The sequence below is a fragment of the Perognathus longimembris genome, chromosome 1 (assembly GCF_023159225.1).
Source record: "Perognathus longimembris pacificus isolate PPM17 chromosome 1, ASM2315922v1, whole genome shotgun sequence".
Classification (NCBI taxonomy): Eukaryota; Metazoa; Chordata; class Mammalia; order Rodentia; family Heteromyidae; genus Perognathus; species Perognathus longimembris.
This window is the reverse complement of record NC_063161.1, coordinates 106,881,087-106,904,782: the sequence shown is the minus strand read 5'-3', so window position 1 is coordinate 106,904,782 and position 23,696 is coordinate 106,881,087. Positions and strand designations below refer to the sequence as shown.

Here is a 23,696-nt window from a genome sequence, read left to right as displayed (position 1 = left end):
CCTCCTCTAACGGATAGTCCACGTTTCTTCAAATAACATCCCAAGTTCTTCCCTTCTCCAGAGCCCAATTTCTTTTTCTAGCAATTAGAAACTGCCCAGCAAGACTGGAGGATGCTCTGAATCTGGCTTTCCTTTTACAAAGATAAGAAACCAGTCAGGTTTTGTGGCTTTACTCCTCCTGAAGCTGCCCTGGGAACCCTGTTGGGTGTGGTGAGATGTGACTAGAGTTCTGCAGTGTGGGAATGAAAGAACTTTCTGAAGTCAGTGTGGCAGGCAGGGTGGGGGCAGGGTGAGGGGTGGCAGGTGTCCAGCGAGGCCCAGCCTTCCTGCCTGCCCCTGCCCCTGCAGCTACCTGGGAAAACACCATGACTGAGAACATCTTCATCTGAAGGCCAAAATTAGGTACCAAAAACCCCCAAAACTGAGACTGCTAGAAACTAGCAGGTATTGGGGCAGAAGGTAGAAAATCTTGCCCCCATCACCCTGTCATTGGCTTTCCTAGCACCTCTGACCAAATGCACTCTGCCTGTGGCCTCCCCACATCTATAGAACACCTAGAAGAACAGTCTTACTTGAACAGAGCCTCTCTGGTAACTGCTCCCTTGAACCACCTCTTTAGGAATTGATTTGGCATCTCACTTTAGGACCGACAAAGGCTCTGACTGCTTTCACTATACCATTTCATTCCTGTACTACTGGTGGGCAACTGCCAAGACCTTACTTTTTCCCCCAACGAGGCATATGGCAAATCCTGGCCAGAGAGTGTGTTGAGCCTCTAGCAGAAGCCTCCTTCCAGGGAGCCTCCATGTGCCAGCAGACAAAGCCTGAGGGAGATCCTCTTCCTTCATGAAAAACAATGTCCAGCTTTTAGGGATCTTACCTTCCCAAAGTGTGAGCCAAAACTTGTGGGATAAATAAGAAAATGAGGGGTCATTTTTCACACACCCAGAGCCCAGGCTACACCCTAACTTCTCTGGGGAATATACAGAAAGCACAGGGTGATGAGACAGACACCATGGAAAATCCCTTCTGGTAGACCAAAGCAGACAAATAGCAATCTCCAAGTTCTCAGCAGGAATCCTAACCTAAGGACCTGGAGGACCTTCTGTAGTAGACAAGCAGCCAGCTTTTCTGAGGCCTGTCCTTTGAGCAGAGGAAGTGCCTTCTGGCTATGGTATTGAGTCTCTGCAATGTCTCTCCCTGAAGGAAACTTTTAACATGTAACAATGATCTCCTAATTGAACTGGTAGGACTTCCACAGTATTCCCAGGCGAGGTCCTTGATCCAGAATATGGTCCAACCCCAACAAGGAATACAAAACTTGACTCTGACAGTGGCTAAGGTCCAGATGGAGGACAATCTCCCATATCCTCTCCCAAAACAACTACTTGTAGAATATTAGGCTCTATATCTCAACAGAGGACACAGTTATTCCTCCCAAATGTAAACCAGTATCTTAAATGGACCACGCTGAAGTGAGTGAACAGAAGGTTTAAGCATCTACCTTTGAAAAAAAGCACAAGAGAAGCCACAAGCCAGCCTACTTTCAACCTTCCCCAGGTCAGCCATACTCACACACTTAACAAGCTGGCCTCCTTTCTGGGAGTTCTATCTTCTCCCACAAACTCCAGGAGTGTGACTGGAGCCACAGAGCCACAGGGTCACAAGATGGGGATGGCAGCACTGCCCTTCCCTTGGATGCTCAGCATAGCAGTAACTGATGTAGCCCACGGCAAATTCCCAGGCAGGTGATGTCAGTGCCAGCCTCGGGATTCCTAGGCCTTCCCACACTTGTTCAGCACTCTGTAGTCCCTTGTGAAAACCATTACCTTTGGCAGAAACTCAACATGTATTGAGGAGAGTCCAGGAACGACCCAACCAAGTCTGGTGAGGCCCCCAGGAAATCTATCCTGCAGTTCAGAAAGCCCCTCAGAGAAGGATCTAGAAGATAAGGAATATTCAAAAAGTGACTAGACAGCTGGGTGCCAGTGGCTTATACCCGTGATCCTAGCTACTCGGGAGGCTCAGATCTGAAGGTTGTGGTTTGAAGCCAGTCTGGGCAGCAAAATCTGTGAGACACTCATCTTCAATTAACCACCAAAAATTTTGGAAGTGGAGCTGTGGCTCAAGTGGTAGAGCACTAGCCTTTGGAAAGAAAGGTCAGAACCTAGATAGAACCTAGGCCCTGAGTTCAAGCCCCAGGACTGGCACATACACAAAAGTGACTAAATATCATCCAGGAAGTGTCACTTGGGAAGTCAATTACCTAGGACCTCACCAAAAACAAAACAAAACAAAAAAACCTCTGCAAAAAGTCCTGCAAGTCTACCTGGAAGGAAATTGGAACCTATCAAAGAGGACATGATCATTGTGTGTGTGTGTGTGTGTGCGCGCGTGTGCGCACATGTGAGCACATGCACATGGGTGAGCGTGCCTGTGCGTGAATCCTGTCTTTGCTGCTAACTATGCTTCTCCCAAGTATAATACCCCCCAAATCCCATGCACATTGCATCCTTTAAGGATCAGAGATCCTGGGTAAGTACTTCTTAAGAGCTTTGCTTCTTTGATCCCCAAAGTTGCCTGATTTTAGAGAGAGACATTGTAAGGTTCCAAGTGAGACATGATGGGGTCTCCAACTGCCGGCCTTGTGAGCCAAGCAATTTCAACCTACACGAACCTCCAGCCTCACCCCTTCTATAGCCTGCCTTTGTCTTTCCCTCTCCAGCCTCCTGTGACTCAAGGCCCTTTCCGCTTGCCAAGGTGGCAAACACTCTGGAATTAAAAGGCCTGTCAAGAAGTGCAGGGAGAAGGTAGTGACAAAAACATCATTTGTTATTCTGCAAAGTTCCTTTGCTGCCCCACCAGTTACAGAGCTGCAGCGAGCATAGTCAAGGACATACTCTGGTATCATCCATGGGCTCTAGCACCCAGCCTGTCCATCTACACAAGTTAGCTCCTTAAGCCCAGCACATACACTTGAGTAGAACCCTCCAAAGAACAGTCTTGGAGATTAGGAAAGGCAGCTTCACACCAAGCCCACCAATGGCCAGACATAAGTCATGGGAAGAGAGACACTACCTTAGTGGGACCCATCTAGAGACCAGATCAGCATCCCCGACCTTCAATGGCTTAAGAGTCCAGGGAAATAGTGGAGGTAGAGAAGGAAATGTCCTTGCATGTGAAGTAACAGAAGCCAGTGCGCTAGAAAATACTAAATAATATAAACCTGAAATATTTAGGGTCTCTTTGGATAATAAAAGCTATTCATCCTCTAGAATTTTGATTTCACAGAATCCCCTAAAAAACAGAACTGGAAGTTCAAATAGTGCATGAGACTGAACACAAGTGAGGATTGAGTTGGAGAAATCACCTCCAGACCTGGTTGTGGATATCCCTCACCTGACAAGTTCCCTACTACATTCAACCTGCTTTCTCAGGCCTCTCTGCCAAGTATCCAGAACATGTTGAGGAGAGATAAGCAGCACAGCAATTTCCTAAGTGCCTTGTAACCTATAGATATAGATGAGGGCATAGCAGAGCCAAGGGAAATAGAGGCCCAGGGAGGTAAGAGTTAAGATTCTAGACAAAATCAGAGAGAGAGAGAATCCTGTGAAGCCTTCCCAAGCCTGGGGCCTGAGATGCTTTTCTCAGGCCAAGAAAATAGGTACCACTGAGAGGAAGACTATCCCAACTCCAACAGAGAAGGGACCACCTCCTCCAGAAAGCAATAACAAGACAAGGATGCAGAACTTTCTGCACTTTTTTGCCCCAATATGAAAGGCAAAGGTCAGAAAGACTCCTTTCCAAAAGTTGAGCCTCCATCAGACATTATCCAGCACCCAGAGTCTGTCACAAGCAGACTGTTCACTAACAGTGGGGGAGCTGAAGCCCAGATGCTTACGGTGTCTGTTGGACAAATGCTGTTGAACAATATTGGCCATTCCAGTTGTTCTGGCATGATTAGAACTTCAGGAGCTTCTGAGCATACATTCCAGTGATTACAGGTGTCCCCAGACCCAGCACAAAGTCTAGTGATGGAGCATATGGGCTGTTAAATTACCAGATTAGTCACAAAGGTCACAGAAGATGGATACAAGAAGTATAGCAATCTGATCTTGATATTCATCGAGCCTGGGTTACCATTTGGTCTCTGTCAGTCTAGGATAACTAGGACCCATGCCTCAGAACACCTTCATTATACAACATGCTGTCATCGAAAAGGTGTTCTGTCTGGTTAACCAGGTCATGCTTCTCCTGTCTTCCCTGTTGAGGAAAGGTTTCTTGTTTTTATCATGTGTGTAGGTTCCTCCGTGTACTGGTGGTTTCTCCTCACTCCGACATGTATTGTTTCTTAGTAAGTCCTCACTGACTCTGAAGGATGGACTTCTTTCTGCAGCGCACATAATGTAGGAAAGGTCAGCATCCCATCTTCCTCACAGTGGCTTCTAGAGAGGATGGACACACACACAATGGTCACCCTCACACCACATCCTTCATTGTACCTTAAATGTCCATCATTAGGACACAATAGAAACCAACTAAAGGAAGTCATTGGGGTTTGTCAGGACCAGCCAACCTAGGAGAATTCCACCTTGGGTCTGGTTCAATATATCTCACTGCCCCCACCCCCTGCCCCCTTCCCTCTAAGATAAATTTTGTGTAACTATGGGTGTGGGTGTATAGATGTGCCAGACCTAGGCCCAGCAAAGTGATTCTCCATAGGAAAATCACCTTTTGGATTTCCTGGTGAATGACATAGAATGCCCGCCCCGGGAGCCTCTGGTCTCTCTGAAGGAGATTCCTGCCACTCTGCATAGCTCAGCCTGCATGGCATTGAATATCGCCCACCACCCTCTTTCCCCTCTTCACTCCACATGGCAGTGGCTACCAGGGAAGCTATAATTCTGCCTAGGGTTTTTAAGGAGCCCCTAATAGGACACTGGCTAAGGAGCATATTCCCCTCACTCACTATCAGCTACCTTCCCTTTGGAGGAGAACTGTGTGTGCAGTTACCAACCCCTAGGAGAAGAATTCGTCAGGACAGATGTCCCTCAGGGACTGAATCACTCACACTGGGCTCATAGGTCTGACTTCCAGAGCACAGGCCCAGAGGCCCTTTAGCTCCATTGCAGACTGGAGAGAAAGCATAGCCTTAATGTAGGGAAGATTGCCTTCCTAACTAACATATTTAAGAAACCTATAGGACATTATCTTTTGGATTCTACAACTGGCTAATTGGTAATTGGTGTAAAAGTCAAATCTAAGGAACTCTGGCTGTGACTTCCAGCTTGGTAACTTTTGCACATACACACGGATCCAACATTCCTCCCAGTTGTGGCAGTAATACCTTAGAGCAGTGATGTATACTATGTGTATACTGTCTCCTATTTTGCCCCAGAGACCAACCCATGAGGCAACAGGTTTTGTCAAATGGCTTGACAAGGCCACACTATACTTCCATCCCAAGTTTTCCTATCATAGGGCAGAGAGGACATGAGAAATAGGAGAAGACAAGGCAAAGAAAGAAGATCTGAGGATTGCCAGCCTGGAAAGAAAAGCTCATGAGAATTATTGCCAATAAACTACTCAGAAAAAGCCACAAGTAGTGTTGTGGCTCAAGTGGTACAGCACTAACCTTGAGTACAAAGAGGCTCAGAGACAGCACCCAGGCTCTGAGTTCAGGCCTCAGGACTGGAAAAAAAAATCCCAAGATCATTCTTCACAGAAATAAAAAAATATCAATCTGAATATTTGTCTGAAACATAAAAGACTCCAGAAAGCCAAAAGAATACTGAGCCAATAAATAAATAAATAAATGGCACATTGCTGATGCCATCACAACATCAGACTTTACACTACATAGCTATAGTAATAAAAACAGCATATAGTGGCACATAAATACACAAAGACCAAAAGGAATTACACACAGCCATTTAATTTTTAACAAAGGAGCCAAAAATCTGTATCAGAAATCAACAATTTCAACAATTTCACTGGTACTACTGGTTATATACATGTAGAAAATATGAAAGTAAATCCCTGTCACTCACCCTGTACAAAATCAATTCAAAACAGCTCAAAGATATTAATATAAGATCAGAAACTTTGAAAGTACCACAAGAAATTTCAGGGAAAACACTAAAAGTTACAAATTACTGAGGAGAACCTCCAACTGCCCAGAAAATAAGAGTAAAAATTAACAAATGGGATTACACCAAATTAAAAGTCTGTGGCAAAAATAAAAACAAACAAAAAAACCCTACCCCAATTACCAGAACCAAGAGACAACCTACCAAATGGGAGGAGATAAAGTTTGTTGAATGCCAGCTATTGAACAGCTAAGGAATATTATTCAGAATATCCCAAGAGCACTGAAAGAACAAATAATCCAATCTAAAAAAAATGAGCAAACTAATTAAACAGATGATTCTCAGAGGAAAAGTACAAGTTGGGAAAAAATACATGAAGAAAGTTGAACATCCATAGTCATAAAGGAAATTCAAATCAAAATGACACAGAGACTCTATCTCACACAATCAGAATGGCAATAATTAAGAAAGCAAACAAGTAGTCCTGGTGAGGATACAGCCTACAGCCCACTGCTATTGGGAATGTCTTTTATAGTTGTTGTTTTTCCCGCAGAGCTGAGGACCAAACTTGGGGCCTTGTGCTCACCAGGCAGGCGCTCTTCCGCTGAGCCAGATCCCCAACCCCTGCTATTGGGAATGTAAAGAAGCACAATTTCTGCAGGAATCAGAATGGAGGTTCTTCAAAAAACTGAAACAAGATCTATACTACGTCTCTCTGTACCACTCTTGGGCATTTATGTATATATGGAGTGCAAATTGATATACCAGGGAGATGCCTGCCCACTTGTATTTATCATTGCACTATTCACAAAAACCAAGCTGTGGAGTCAGCCTAGAAGTTCAAAATGGATAAATATGTGACGTGATGTGTGTGTGTGTGTGTGTGTGTGTGTGTGTGTGTGTGTAAAACATAAAGTGTTAAGCACAAGGAAGAATGACATTTTGTCATTTGCAGGAAAAATGGATGGAAATGGAGATCATCATGTGGAGTGAGACCAGCCAAGTTCAAAGGCCAAATACTGCACATTTTCACTCATATGCAAAAAATACAGATGGAAAAGGGATGATGATGATGATGATGATGATGATGATGATGATGATGATGGTGGTGGTGGTGGTCAGAGGTGGAGGACAGTGTACAAAGGTAGATTCTATAGAGGGCTTCAGTGGTAGAAGAGGAGGAAAGAAAATAGTATAATGGGGGAAGAGAATCAAGGTACATTGCTAGAAATCTATGTGCATTCTACATAGTATAATAAAATGCACCAAAGAATAAAAAGATAGGAAGAGGAGGCTGTAAGGTATATACTGAGGTGAATTTTTTTCAATTTACAGGGTATTCTTTACCAAATTGCCAAAATGCAATTCCATTGTACTATTCTTTGGCAGTCCTGGGGCTTGAACTTAGGGCCTGGGCACTGTCCCTGAGCTGTTTTTGTTCAAGGCTAGCACTCTACCACTTGAGCCACAGCACCACTTCGGGCTTTTTCTGTTTATGTGGTGCTGAGGAATTGAACCTAGGGTTTCATGCATGCAAGACAAGCACTCTACCACTAAGCCACATCCCCAGCCCCCATTGTACTACTAATTATACAAAAACAACAACAACTAATCAAGATTTTTAAAAGACATTTGCCATGCTTGTGTCACTAGCTCTGTCTCTGAGTACTCATCAAGATGAGCGGTTTACAGCCGCTCATCTTCTTTGAGACCATGTGTTCAACATGGAGTTCCCTTCTCTTGTTCAGAGTCACAAACTACACTTACTACTTACCCTATTTCACCCCCAAAATAATGTCACTGAATCGCAAAATGATGGCTTATCCCATACTGACCTTAAATTTGTGGTTCTCCTGCCTTAGCCTCCCAAGTGCTAGGATGACTAGCATGTGCTACCACACCTACCTTCATCTTGACTTTTAATCAAGATTAAACTAAGCAATTATTCCTTCAAAGCTAAAAAAAATGTTGTGTGTGTGTGTGTCAGTACAGGTTATCGCTCTCAGGGCTTCACTCTCTTGATCACACCTGGTGCTCTATCCCTTGAACCACACCTCTGACCTAGCAATTCTCCAATGTTGTTGTTGTCCAGGTTTGAACTCAGGGCCTGGACACTGTCCCTGAGCATCTCTGCTCAAGGCTAGCACTTTGTCACTTTGAACCACAGCTCCACTTCTTGTTTTCTGGTGGTTAATTAGAGATAAGGTCTCACAAATTTTCTGCCAGACCTGGCTTTGAAGCCTGATCCTCAGATCTTAGCCTCCTGAATATCTGGGATTATAGGCATAAGCTACTAGCACCCAGCTTTCAGTGGTTTTAATTGAAGTTGTTCATAATGGGTATAATTCTGAAACAAACATTTTAAAGAGTATTACAATGACATGCTTAGTATGCCATCCTTCCATGGAAATTCATTGCTCAACAAGCTGTGCAACCCCAAGGATTAGTGTGTCTCATAGCAGACTCTCAGCCACTGTACACACATCTGTCTTATGTTGCCTCACTGATTTGTGTGTTCAGTTTTCATGGCCTAAACTTGTGCCTTCATCTTAGAAGAAACAGACAAGGAGGTAAAATCTGTTGCAAAGAACATTTCCAGCTGGGTATTGGTGACTCATGACTGTAATCCTAGCTGCTCAGGAGGCTGAGATCTGAGGATTGTGGTTTGAAACCATTCCAGGCAAGAAAGTCTATGAGACACTGAGATTCTTATCTCTAACTACCGAAAAGCCAGAAATAGAGGTGAGATTCAACTGGTAGAGGACTAGCCTTGAACAAAAAAGAATCCAGGCCCTGAGTTCAAGCCCCAGGAGTGGCATCAAAATAAATTTATTCAGGCTCAATGCCACCTGTGTTTTATTTTAATAAGATTAACATTGCCCCTTGGCATTTTATATATTCCAAGAAGAAACAGATGTCAAAAATTAGTTAAGGGAAAAATGAATACACATCTCATTTGTTTAAAAAAATATTTCAATCAAAGCATTCTGCTGCAAATGAAGTAAGTTTTTGCTTCTGTTTAGTTTTTGCAGTGCTGGGGATCGAACCCAAGGTCATGCTCATGGTAAGCAAGTAAACTACCACCCAGCTATGTCCTGAACCTATGAAACAATTTTGAAATATAAATATACAAATAATCTATAAATAACAAAATAAAAGCTTTATAAAAGTTTTTCTAAATGACATTCAAGATCTATCCTGAATTTGATTTTGAAATAGTTTTGAGTTAACACACATCTTACACATCTCACACATCTCAGATCTCACAAATGTCAGCATATCGAGCACTCTAGAACCTGGTGTGAAGTAGAGCAATGAATGGTGACTTAGAGTGGGGGATAAAGATCTATTCCAGATGATAAGAAGGAAGAAGCTACATTGGTATCCCAAGAGGCATCTGCCTTTATGTCTGCTATACTATAGGCATTTTCATCAACTTTCTAAGAGACTCTCCCAAGAAGAAATTTCTCTAGCTTTCCTGGACAAATGCAGATGCCTCTCAGTCCTGCCAAACACATCCAGATCCAGATAAGTAAGTGCTCCCACTACCCAATAGGTTCTTTCATGATGGTCAGATTCACAATCACTCTTGAAACACCATCCATCAACAATGTGGACTGCTCATTTTCCAAACAGGATCACACCTTATGGAGGTTAGTTATGTACCCCTCTTTGGGGTACACTGTCACAAGGAGAGCAGACCACTTCCCCACAGACAAGTACTTCATGCACCTCACATCCACCACATCACAGTTAGAAAAATCATGTATTAAAACTATGCTTAGGAGGCTAAGGTGTCATGCTTGCTACAGTACAGGAAAACTGGAAAACACTAGCACCATCTCTACCAAAGAAAAGAATTGAGAATGTTAGTGCTCTTGGTATCCCCTTCTCTAGAATCTAGAAACAGCAACAATTGCCTTCTGATATGTTCACCATCTCTACCATTCCTTCAGTATGGCTATTTAACCACAGAGATGCTCTGGGATCCTCTAGAAAGATCCAAAGAAAGACAAGCACATTACACTTCCTTGATATTCCCTCAATAATTTCATGTAAGAAATGCTTTACTTACCTATTTTTAGGTGGAACGATGTGTAAATTTATTGCCCTCTCTGGACAAAGACAAACTTTCTGACACCAGGTCTATGAGCAGCAAGTCACTCCGTAACTCCTAACTTTGCTTCTTTGACCTAGAAAATGCGGATGGATGGTAATAATGTTGTAATGAAGGGAGAACCTGTTATAATATTGAAAGACTTTGCTTAGATATGTTGGGATGGTTTTGCTATTATTTTTTAATTTTATGTATTATTTATGGTAATGGAGTTGGAACACAGAGCCTTGTGTTTGCTAGGCATGCTACACATTCATGCCACACCCCTCATCCCTAAACTTTTTCTTTCTAAATAAAATATACTAATAGACACATACCTCCCCCCCCCCCAGATTAAGAAATTTTTTTTTCTTTTTCAAGTACAGTGTTTGACTCAGGGCCTTGGGATTTCTAGGCAATGTGCTACAACTTGAGCCATGCCTTCCACCTAGTAATGCATTTTTGTGGCACAAAAGGTAAGGCTGTCCATGTACTACAAATTTACAGTGTGCTGTGAAAAAAATAAACTGAACACTTTTAAATTACTTTGTAGTATGTGGCATGTATCCATTTCCTACTAATTTCCTTTCACATGTAAGGACTATTTGGCAATCTCAAAGCTATTTCACTTTTGACTTTGAACAAATTGGATTTGGGGTTCTGTAAAACTGATTGCTTTTGCCATATTAGCTGTTGATCCCTGTGCCTTGGGAGTGGCTAGCTTGGACCATGCCACCATGTGGCATACTTGCTTATTTTCAGGTAAAGAAAAAAAAAATCTGTTGGTAATATCCAGATGTAAAAGAAGTATGGCTGTAGTGCTCTCAAGTTGGCTGAAAACTGAAACTCAAATACCATGAACCAGGCATTTCCACTCACTGTTAATGATAGAATGGCTCAAGAATGTGCAGAAACTGCTCCAGGGGAACACTAGCAGGCTATCACAGCTGATTTTTGGATAGGTATTGTTACAGTAAAACCTCACAACAGCTACATTCAATAAAGTTTACCTGAAGAACAAGGTTCCTGTGCCAAGAACCACTGTGGATACAAGTCGTTTAACCCCTCCCACTGTGCCCAGTATATTTATAGCCAAAGAAAAGGAAGTTCCCTTCAGAAAGAACCCAATTGGCTGCCGTGGGGAAAGAAGGGGAGGGGTCGTTTGCGGGCGTGGTTGAATAGTTGGCAGTCATGATTGGCTGAAGCCCTACTGCTGTGATTGGCTGAGGCTCTGCTTTGGGCCAGATTATAGTTTATTCAACCAGCTGGTTTACAGGCTGCTAAGTGTGGCAGCAGCTTTAGGACAAAAATCATCAGCCGCTAGGGAGATAAGCTAAAAGGAAATTTACTAGTTTAACAACTCCATTTTGGTCATCCTTGCTAATTTTAAGTGTGATTCAAAAGCACTGAGCATGGACTGTGGCATTATCCTTTACAACCATCACAATCAATCTGCTACATTCCATTATAGGCTTCACTGTTTTATAGTGTCAAATTAGTAGATAATACTCGGACTTTATTTCTAGCGGGTCACCATTCATGGGTAAAGACACCTCAGCATGATTATTTATGCTTTGCTTTTATTTTTTGAAGAAGATACTTAGTACTACTTATTAATGGAGTAACCATCATTTTAAATCTTAATGATTTACAAATCACTAATTGACATTAATGTTATTCAACTTCATTAAAACTAGTTGTAATTTTTGTATTAGACCTGACCTTCAATTAATAGAAATAAAGGTTTTAATTTGTATTAAAGGTTTTTTATGACATATCTTGTGACATTTTAAAATGTGTTTCTTCCACTTATTATTGGTAATCATTTTCTTGTTTCAGAGATAATCAATTTCTAAATCTTCCAGGTAGCTCAAAGAGAGCAAAGAAGGCACTTCCTTCAAGTGCCCCACTACTCTAACCAGTTGATTGACTGTCTTTTTGCTGGTTAAGTTAAATCAGGAAGTCAGACTATCAGCAATAGACATGTTCAGGAAGGGACAGTTTCTTTCATTTTTTAACTAACAGCAACAGAAGAAGATGTGGATTCTGCAGGGAAAGAAGTGGAAAACTGAACCCCAGAGACAAAACTATCTTCTTAAATTAGTTTGAGCAAATCCTCAATAAGGTTGATTTTTTTCATGCATTTTTTTTGTTATAAAGGTGATGTACAGAGAAGTTACAGATACTTGTCAGATAAATAGTATATTTCTTTTTGAGCAATGTAACCCCTTCTCTTGTTCTTTCCCAGTTTTCCCCTCCCACCCCTACCCACAAGATGCATAATTTATTTCCAATGTAGTGTCTAAGGAGTATCAATCTTGCATTTGTCCACCGTTTGCCTCATTATTTCTGTGCTCCCCTTTACCCTCCCAAAGACAAATAAAGACAAAAGGAAAACAGCAACAGCAACAAAGGTAAAACCTCTTGTTTCCACTTGAATTCATTTTGATAAATATTTTTATAAGATCAGATGCACATAGCTATTGCTCCTTTGTGTTCTTCCCTAAGAATATCCTCTGTTGTTCTCATTGTGTGTGAATGCCTACAGGCCTGTATAACTTATCATGTCCTGGTGGTTTTTTTTCTTTTTAATCATTCAGCTTGTTTACTGTGGATTTAGATATTTTTTGGCCAGTTGTGGGGCTTGAACTTGGGGCCTGTGCATTGTCCTTGAGCTCTTTTTCCTAAAGGCTGGTGCTCTACCAATTTGGACTTTCCTGCTCTGGCTGACTTCAAACCTTGATACTCAGGTCTCATCCTCCTGAGTGGTTAGGATTATTACTGTAAGTAAGGGCCCAGCTTACTTGTAGATTTATAGACACATTCTAGTTACCATAAATGAGGGAAACCATGCAATCTATGTTTCTCTGGGTCTGGCTAACTTTTTTCCCAAGTCTTTCCATTTCCTTACAAATAACAAATAATGGACAAAAGAGAACTCTATTACACTGTTGGTGGGAATGTAAACTATTCTATAAAACAGTATGGAGGGTCCTCAAAAGACAAAACATAGGGCCACCCTATGACCCAATAGTTCTATTCCTGGGCATTTATGCAATAGAAAACAAGGCCACACTAATGCTACCAGTACAACCATGTTCAGTACAGCATTATTAACCATAGCCAAGATATTTATGCTTTAAGTAAGTAGTACATTACACAGTTCCAAGAGAAAAAAGATGGCAATTCATTCAAACGTGAGTCCTGCAAAAAAAAAAAAAAAAAAAAAAAAAAAGAGGGAGAGACAAGGGAAATGAATGGGAATGAGATGAGAAATAGGAGCATAGCAATAAGAGGACAGGTGAAGAAGGGAGAAGAAAGAGGAGATGTAGGAAAGAAAGAGAAAGTGAAAGTGAGGAGGCATGAAGTAAAGAAAGAGCAACAAAAAGAAAAACTCAAAAAGCAAACCATTTAAGAGCCAAATGTTACCAGCAGTTTAGTGATGCCTCAGTTCCAATGTCACTGTCCTCATTTGGAGTTCGACAATAACGCATGCTATAAAGTGGTCTCCTGTAGAGTGATATTCAACTTTGCAGTTAGTCTAGTTACACTTATTTCTTTCAGTGGTGACTGCTGAAAGATATATAAGCTGAAGACAGGCCAGTTTTTGCCAATGCCAAAAAACATATCATGTAGAAAATATAAAGGGAACATTATGGAGTTGCAAATCTAAAGTGATGAAATAGCAAATAACTTTGGGGGAAAAAAAACTTTCCACTAACAGAAAACATATTCAGCCTCTAGTTCTCTGCCTGGATTGTGCAGCTCTCTCTCTCTCTCTCTCTCTCTCTCTCTCTCTCTCTCTCTCTCTCTCTCTCTCTCTCTTTTAACTATTTGTCATAAACACATACATCATCATCATCATCTGAGACAGCTTCAAAATAATCATTGTAGTAAAAGTGGAATATAGTTGTCAGTTAAAAGATAATTCTCCATATCCAGGAAGTAAGACCTAGTCCATAGATCAATGCAGACAAAACTAAAAAGAACCTCATAGTTTTAAAACTGGAACTCTAACTCAGGCACATGAGTATTAGCTTCACCAGAGCCATTGTAAGACTCCTTTGCTCTGAGATTTCACTCTGTGCCCACTCATGCCTGAGAATACAGTGTCTTATGTAAAGGCCTGGAAAGCACATGTGGTCCCAATACTGCTTTTTAAACTCAAGATCTCACACTTGCTATACAGGTACTCTAAGCCACATCCTGAGCTCTTTTTGATTTACTTGTTTCTCTAAAAGGGTCTTGAGTTTATGCCCAGGTTGGCTTGGATCAATTTCCTTCTACTTATACTTCTTATATAGTTAGAATGACAAATGTATGCCAGTAGCGTCAGCTCTTACTGGTTGGGATGGGGTTTCAAGTTTTGCTGAGGCTAGCTTCAAACCATAATCCTACTGATAACTTCCTGAGTAGCTAGGATTTTGAGAATGAGTCACTCCTTCTGGCCAATGAAGAGGGAAAAAATCAATACAGTGAAACAAAGATCCTTTCAGCAAATAGAGCTTGAATATCAAGACATCTACATTATCAAGCATCCCAGCACATAAGGAATGACCCTCTGATAAAAAAAAAAAAAGCAGAAAGAAAACAGGGGAAAAAATATTTGTGGACTGGGAATGTGGCTTGGCAGTAGAGAGCTTGTCTAGCATGCATGAAGCCCTGGGTTCCATTCCTCAGCACCACATAAACAGAAAAAGTAAGAAATGGTGCTGTGGCTCAAGAGGTAGAGTGCTAGCCTTGAGCAAAAAGAAGCCAGGTACAGTGCTCAGGCCCTGAGTCCCAAGCCCTCAGGACTGGCAAAAAAAAAAAAAATTGTAAAATAATGGTTGAAATTCTACCAGACTACCAGGTAGACTATTCTACCAGGTAGACTATAGATTGAATGACTTGTCCTAGTAAAATAGGGTTAGCATACCCATTCCTAGTGAGTAAACTGAAGAGGCACTATGAAGAGTGGTTAAAAAAACAAAAAACAACTTCTTCAAGTACAAGGGGTAGACTGCTGGTCCATAATAGAAGCAGGAAAGTGTGATCATAAAGAACTAACAGGAAAGAAAGAAAAGAAAAGAAAGAGAAGAGAGATGGGGAGAAGGAAAGAAAGGAAGGAAGAAAGGAAAGAAAGAGGAAGAAAGAAGAAAGAGAGAGAAAGAAGAAACAGAAGAAAGGAGAGAAAAGGAAAGAATCTTAGCAACTTCAGAGGCTGGGATTCTGGAAGATCATGGTACAAGACCAGCCTGAGCAAAAGAATTCATGAGAACTCATTTCAATCAACCAAACAAACAAACAAAAAGAAGCCAGCTGGACAAGGTGGCACCCTATTATCCTACTTATAATGTAAAGCCAAAGCCAGATGAAGTGAGCTGGCCTGGGCATAAAGGCAAGATCTTACCTCAAAAACCATAGAATAATAAAGTGGAAAAGGCTGAGGGGGATAGCTCCTAGGGTTATGACACATGCCTAAGTTCAAGCCCACTACCACATATCTCCCCCCAAAATTGTCAAACAAAAAAAAAATCCATGTGCAATAAATCTTCCCATTTAGACCAAAGGAAAAATGTATTTCCAAATAAAGACAAAAATATTGCTAACAATAAAATGTATTAGTTTACATATAACATTTAAGCAAAACTTTTGTATAGCAAATAACATACTGTTCTTATATTGTAATATGGAATCAATTTTACAAAGGTTTTATGCTGTTTCCAAACTTTTGTATTTTCATTTGTTATGCCAAGATTTCCAGTCCCCCAAGACCACCAAGGAGCTGATTCCAATGCAAACCTACAAGTCTTTATTACAAGCTCAAGCCTGGACTCTCAACTGTCACCGAAGCAGCGGATCTGGATTGAGAGCCCCGACCCTCAGATAGGCAGGGTTTTTATTGTGATTACAACAGGGGCAGGGTATATCCAACTTGGCAGATACTTGATTGGATTCCATTTAGCAAGCAAGTCTTATCCTATTTCTATTGACTATCTACCCTTTCAGCTATCTATTTTGGCTTTAATAATGGGAACTGGCCTCGATATCAGGAACTGACAACAGGTGGTCACATAGCACTGATGCAGGGGGTTAATGCAGGGGATGGAGCAAGTCACAAATGGGTAAAGCAAGCTGTTTACAGAAGCAGAATTTTGTGGTCAGACTGACCTAGTACCAACTTTGTTTTAACAATTGCTACCTTGTTTTCCCATTACCACTAAGCAAGCATGAGCGGGCTAAAACAATCCACTACTCAATCATAAGTAAACCAACCCAACAGTTATTACCATGGCATTTCTACAACTATTATGGTTATTTCTATAGTCTATGACTATGATCATTTTTTACTGTCTGTTACCATGGTTGTTACCTAGGTACAGAGGGGAACAAGGGCTCCCTATATTTTAAAATGTCAAACTACAAGAAACTAGTCTCATGGGTGGGGGTACAGCCCTCTACCATGGAGTCATCACCAGGGTTTAGGAGCTGTTATAATTTTAACACTTAAACTTATATTTAGTCTCTCAGGTTCTCAGGTTGGCCCTTACACATTGATTTTAAGAAAAATGTAGGACCCCAAAATACCTGATGTGCTGTACTCATGACATTGAACTGGAACCTCTTTGTGCAATTAAAGGCAATAAAAATAAAATTTTAAATATCCTTTATATAGATTTAACTTTTATACTTATTTAGCCATTTGAATTTTGAATGTAAGTATTAAAGACCCTATAACAAAATAAATTTGAAATTTAGTTCTATTTAAAATTCACAAAGCTAAGTAAATAGAAAAGAAGTAAGTTCATATCTGAGATGATACAAGGAATGAGCATATTCTGTGGGAAAGTTGGGGTTGCAGACAGAGGAGATTCAGACAGAAGTGATCCCTGGAAAACAACAAAAACAACAGAGACAAGCCCAAGTTTTCAACAGCTATGAAACAGAGAGTGATCTCCAGGGAAGCAGCTAATGGTGTGCTTCAACAGGATATGGCATGAAATGTCTGTGGCAGATTGAGTGGGTGGAGGGGGCAGTGGGGATCTAAAAAACCTTGGAAAGGGGAAGATGTGCTGAGCTGGAAGCAGAAGAGGGACTGTGGTGCAATCTCTACTTCCCCTCCCCCTCCCCCTCCCTCTCCCCTTCCCTCTCAGGAGTTCTTTGTGACCATGCCACAGTTCTGTGATGCAAGCCTGAGCCTCACAGCCTGCTTCCAAAGGCAGCTTACCAGAGCTCAGTTGCCTGAGCGCAATACAGATATTCAGATGATGGGGAATATTCTCCCTTCTCTGAAAAGCATTTTTGTGGCATGGCTGAACCCCAAGTCCACAAGCACCACAACATGTGCAATGGATATGATCCTCGCCTTTGTCTGTGGAGTGGGGCTCTTCCACTTATTAATCCCTTACCTACAGACTAATCTATTTTTACCTATGTCTGAGAAAAAGAAGAGGCTGAGGAAGGTAAGAATCCTTTTGCTACATTTAACAAAAATGATTCTCTACTGTTGTTTTCATCTTTCCAAAAGAAACACTGACATTGGGAGAGAGGAAGTCCCAGGAAAGGAGAAAGCACTGGGAGGAGAGCACAAGGTGTGAGGTCATGGACTGAGCTCTCAGACCATCTTGCATGTGGCAAGCACCAGGGGGAAATCCAACACTGAAACTCAGTAGCAAAGCCCTGGGCTCCTGAGAGTTGAGGAATGGAGCACTAGTTTGCTGGCATGGCCTGAGGACCACACTTTTTCTCAGTGTGAGGTTGATCAAAAAGCTGTACTTAATTCCTAAAGCACTGCTATGAGAGGCTGGGGTCACCTCTGTCTTTAGGAAGCAGAAGCCAAGCTGCAGATAAGCAACATCATTGAGTGCAGGAACAGCACTGAGGCCATCCATGATGAGACATAGAAATCACAGTGTCCTTTCCAAGGATAACAGAACACTTTCAACCGTGCTAGAAGCAAAGGAAAGGACACATGCAAAACAGAATGCCATACAGGAATAGGGAATATCCACAGCAGGTAAAGGGAGCCCTAGTCTTTCTCTCTCTTGTATCTCAGACGCATGTGGGGAAGAAATGGCGGAGAAGGTGCAGGAAGAGGAGTGATGCTCTGGAAGGTAGGCTCTGCCCTTTGACCCCCAGAGGGGATTTGAACTCACCTGTCCCTGAAAACCACAGCCAAGTCTCCAAGGTTGTTAACTGCAGGCCCCTGAGACGGAGGCGCCAGGGAAGGGAATCAGAACTAGGTTTTGTCCTGAAATGAAGCTATAAGGGCTGGGGAATAGGGCCCAAAAGGGGTGGGATGGTGGGCGACATGGGATATGGCTTTGATTTGGAAGTAGGAACTCTAGGCTCACAGAAGGATACTTCCCTGAGACCCATTCTCTTTGAGAGGACAGGCCCATTCCTCCACAGGGAATTGCTGAAGCTTGTGGAGGTTGGCCCGAGGTGGAAGGATCTTGTAAGTGATACAGTGCTGCTCCTTACTGGGCCTTCCCAATACTGTTACCAGTATATGGCTGTGGTCACTGAGACTTTAGCTCAAGAGTCTAATTGTTTCCTCTGCTAAGGGGTATTTCATATATCCTTCAATAACACCCCAAGTTCTTCCCTTCACAACCTAATCTCTATTTCTAGTAACCAGAGACTGCCTGGAAAAACTGGAGGTCACTCTGAATCTGGCTTTCGTTCTGCAAAAGTGAGGAACTTATCAATGTTTGTGCTTTTATTCTTACTTAGGCTTTCCTGGGGACACAGTTGGGTGTGGTGGGGTGTGACCATAGCTGGAGAGACAACACGCTTTCTGAAGTCAGTGTGTCAGGCTGTGGTGGGGACAAGAGCTGCAAGTGCTCACCATGGCCCAGCCTTATTGGCCTCCTGGTCCCCATCTGCCTCCTGTCTCCTGCAGCTACTTAAGAAAAGTCCAGGACCAGGAACACCTTCATCAACAAGATGCCACCAATGAGGTGTTGAAACCTGATGCTGATAGAGCCCAGCAGGTGCTTGAACAGAGTACAGAAAGTCCTGTCCACAGCACCTTTCCACTGGCTTCCCTGGCCCCTCTGACTGAGTGTTCTTTGCCTATACACCACCTAGAACAACAATCTAACTTAAACAGTATCTCTTTGGGGACTGTCCCCTGGAGCCACTTCTTAGAAAATGTGGATTTGTCAGTTTACCCCTGGACCACCTTAGGCCTTGACAGCTTTCATCGTGTAATTTATTTGCTGTGCTGCTGGTGGGAATCTGCTAAAACCTTGTTTTTACGCACCTGGGCTTATGGCACCACATCCCAGCCAGAAAGGTTGTCCCCACAACCAGCAGAAATCTCCTTCCAGAGAGACTCCAGGTTCTGGCAAACAGTGGCTGGAGGCATCTCTTTCATTAAAAACAACATCCAACTTCTGGAGATGTATGTCTCCAAAAAAGTGAGCCAAAAACTATGGAAGGAGAAAGGAAAGGATGACCCATTTTTCACACCGCTGAGCCCAGGCTATCCCCCAGATTCTCTGGGGAATCTACTGAAGTCACAGAATAACGAGAGACACACCATGAAAAATCTCTTGTGGGAAACAAAAACAGGAATTTGGCAGTCCGCCAGTTATCCACAGGGCTTTTATTCCAAGCATGAGTTAGACCCTGGGGATCTGAAACGCAGCCAGTTTTTCTGGGGCCTACCCTCTCTGCATAGCGAGTCTCTGGTGGCTTCAGCCTGGCTCCAAGCAAGGTCTTCCTCTGGTGGAAGTAGACCCTTCACATTTAATAACATTTTCTTAACTGAACCTCCACCTAAAGGAACTCTACATTTTTCTCGGCCTCAGGATGTTGCTCAACCCCAGCTTGAGACATCAAAGTTGCCTCTACCAGCGCCTAAAGTCCTGACTGAGGACCACTTCCCATACTCATTCCCAAACCAACTACATCTGACTCCACTGCAGATTAATACCGGTAGGACATCAGGTCCGATATCTGAACAGTGGGCACAATCATTATTTCCAAATAAACACCATGATCTAGAATGGTCCTTAAAAGAGCAACTGAAATGTGGGGAGGTTTTAACCTCTAAGTTTGAAACAACTCAGAAGATCATTAATCAACCCACTCCTAACCTTCCCCAGGACAGCAATGTCCCCCAGATTAATAAATTAGACACCACCTTTTCCGGGAATTCTGTCATCCTTGAGTGCCAGAAGTCTGAGGAGGAACCTCAGAGTCAAGAGGAGGTCAGCAAATATAAATGGCAGCACTTCCCTTCCCTCAGACTTCCAGAGTCCCCGCTGATGCAGCATCAGGATACATTCCCAGAAAAAATTAAATGCCAGCCACAGAATAAGCATGAGCCCCCCCAGACTTCTCAGCCCACTGAACTCACTTGTGAGAGCAAGATAGAATCCACATTCTCTAATGAAGTCCAAGTAGCTCTCCACCTGGACAACCCAGGCAAGGGCATAGAGCAAGATCTGGAGAGGGACCCCATTAAGGCTGTGGAGATCAGTAATGTTTCAGAAAGTGACTGGATGATGCATAAGAAGTATTCAGGAAGTCATTCACCCAGAACACTAGATAAAAAATACCTGGAGGTCCACCTACAGAGGAAGCTGGAGCAGGTAAAGCAGGGCATGATTCCGGTGCGCGTGCGCCAATCCTTCCTCACTAGCAGCCGTGTTTTCTCCAGACCCAATGCCCCTTCAAAACCAAATGTAGCATCCTGCACTAATCAGCCATCTAGGGTGAACACCTTTCAGGAGCTTTCCTTTCTTGATACTAAAAGTCGCCTTATGTTAGAGACCAACACTGTAAGCTGCCGGATGAAACACCGATGGTATCCCCAGCTGCAGGCCTGTGACTCAAATTTCAGTTTACAAGAAGATCTTCTTCCACAGCCCGTTTTTCCTTCAGCAACCTCCTGTGACTCCAAGGCCAAACCAGAAGAACATGGTCAGAAGGATTCAGGGAAGGAAGAAATGAGGAATGTGTCAGTAGCTTCCTTGAAGCGTCTCTTCTCTGCTCTATCAGCTGAGGAAATACAGAGGTCCCAGGGACAAAATCCATCTAGTATCAGCCATGGGCATCTAGAGGCCTGCCCATCAGAACAGAACAGCTTGCCTCTGATGCCCAGAACCTCCAGTCTCCTAAGCAGAACAGTCCCAGGGACTGTAAAGGAAAGCCTGGAGCCAAGACCTAGTCCAGTAATGGCCTGTCATAAGCCACAGGAGGAGAGTGTGGACATGGTCTCAAGAGACCCTTCCCTTAATGGGACCACACTCAAGATAAAATTAGCATTCCCACCTCCTGTGACCAAAGATGCCAAGGAAACAGAGGAGGTAAAAAAGGAGCTGCCTCCTAAGCCAGAAGTAACAGTAGCAACTAGTCTGTTACAAAACACTCAAATAATTAATTTCAAGAGTTCAGTGTCTCAGGGGACTAATAATAGCCCCTCCCCCTCCAGAAATGTTTTACAAGACCCTGGACACGCCCGACAGAAAGCCCAAGTGATTCGTGAGATCCAATGTAAACTGGGGATTGCCTCGAAACAGCCCCAAAGCCTAGCCATGGACAACCTTCGACGCAGCCATACTGACAAGCTTTCCATGGACAACCTGTCTTCTAAGGCCTCTTTAACCAGTACCCCGAGCATGTTTAAAACCAAAAGAGACCTGGAAACTTCCCAAGTTCCTCATGACCTTTCCATGAAAGAAAGACAGAGCCATGGGGAACAAGAGCCCAGGGACATTAGAGTTAAAGCTCAAGGACAAAAACAAAGCAACATGTTTGATTCCCAAGCGGATAGACAAGACCATGGAAAATCTGGTCCAGGACTTGGGGAAAGGGCAAAGCCTTCCCAAAGTTGGGAACCAAGCCCCCCTCCTCAAGATAGGAGAGTAGGCTCCAATGGGAGGAAGACTTCCCAAGGGGCTGGACCACATCCTTCAGAAAAGACCAAGATGCAGAACTTTCTGCCATTTCTTAACCCTGATACAGGAAAACAAGAGAAAAAAGACTCCCTGCCAAGAGTTGAGTGCCCATTAGCCAGTACACAGAGCCAAGAGTCTGAAACCAGCAAACTATGTGCACACAGTGGGGCGACTGAAGCCCAGGCACTCGTGATGCCTGCTGGGCAGACACTCTTGAACAAGACTGGGCTTTGGCATGGACATGACCCATTCCAGTTGTACTACCATGGAAAAGAATCCCAGTACATACACTCAAATTACCAGGACATACACTCGAATTACCAGGACATACACTCTAATGACCAGGACATGTATTCTAATTACCACATGCATCCTTCTGATCCAGAACAAACTTCAATACATGTGAGCTATGGCCATCAGGCCAGTCACAGAGGGCCCGGCCCCCCTACTAAGAACAGATATACCACAAACAAGACTAGCAATCTGCCCTTGCTTCCCAGAGAGCCTGTTTTCCTAGCCAGTCCCTGCTGGGTTAGGCTGGATAGGATACATGCCTCCAGATACATTTGCCATCACCCAATGTGCTACCACCAGAAATCTGTCTTGTCTAGCTGACCAGATTATTTCTCGTGGTTTTTCTTGCTGAGGAAAGCAATACCCAATCCTGTATTGCTTCTAATAAATGTGTTTTATTGCATCAGAAGGAATGAGCTTTTGTTTTTCTCTGTGCTGGCTAGGTGTAGGAAAGTCAGCCTTCAGACTTCCCCACAATAGCTTCTAGAAAGGATGGGTACTCAGGGTGGGGAGAGTGGCTTTGAGGACTCCCCAGGTCTCTCTACACCTTAAATTTCCAACATTAGAAACAAAATACAGAAAACCTTTAGGATTTGTCAGGGTGAGGCAATCCAGGATTGACCCTCACCCCAGCATCTCGTTTAACCTGGTTGTCACCCTACTCATCCTAGGATGGACATTGTGCAGTTGTGAGAGTAGGTAGAAAAAGGCACTAGAGGTGTCCCAAATTGAGTGAGGGAATGTTTAAAATATAGTATAACAGCTTTGGGCTCAGGCTGACAGAATCATTTCTGTCTGGATTTCCTAGGGAAGAATAAAGGTCAAAGGCCCTGTTTGCTTTGTTGGAGGCTGGAATGGAAAGGAGTCCAGCCAGCCAGCCCCTATAGCTCAGCCTGAATAACAAAGCAGTATTACCTACTATCACCTCTGCCTTCTACCTCTAGAGCAGAGGCCATCATGGATGCTACAGTTCTGTCTATGGGTGAGTGGGGAGCCACACGACAGCCGCTGAGGGGCATATTGCCATATTTCCCTTGCCTACTGTCTCCTACCTGCCTTTTGAAGCAGAACTGTGTGTGCAATATAACCCATGAGAAGAGAGAGGCATGATGTACCCAGAGAGAGAGGTGTGGGAGAATAGTTAAGGTTTAATCAAGGATGGAGGCAGAGTGGCAAAGGGACACTATCATTATTGTTGTGGACAGAAGGCACCAGTGAACTTGGCCTGGAGTTCTAGCACCTCAGCGGCTGAACCATTCACCTGAGCCCCATCACCAGGACTCACTCAAAGGTATGGTTCTTAGATCACAGGCTTGGAGATGC

General features: G+C 43.1%; 1 protein-coding gene across 1 annotated transcript; it reads left to right on the top strand.

The window, feature by feature from the left end:
* The first annotated feature begins 19,019 nt into the window (after positions 1–19,019).
* On the top strand, positions 19,020–22,694 carry LOC125352569 (spermatogenesis-associated protein 31E1-like). The gene has a single exon (XM_048347745.1). It carries the CDS (start codon positions 19,020–19,022, stop codon positions 22,692–22,694), a length of 3,675 nt encoding a protein of 1,224 aa, XP_048203702.1.
* The last annotated feature ends 1,002 nt before the right edge of the window (positions 22,695–23,696 follow it).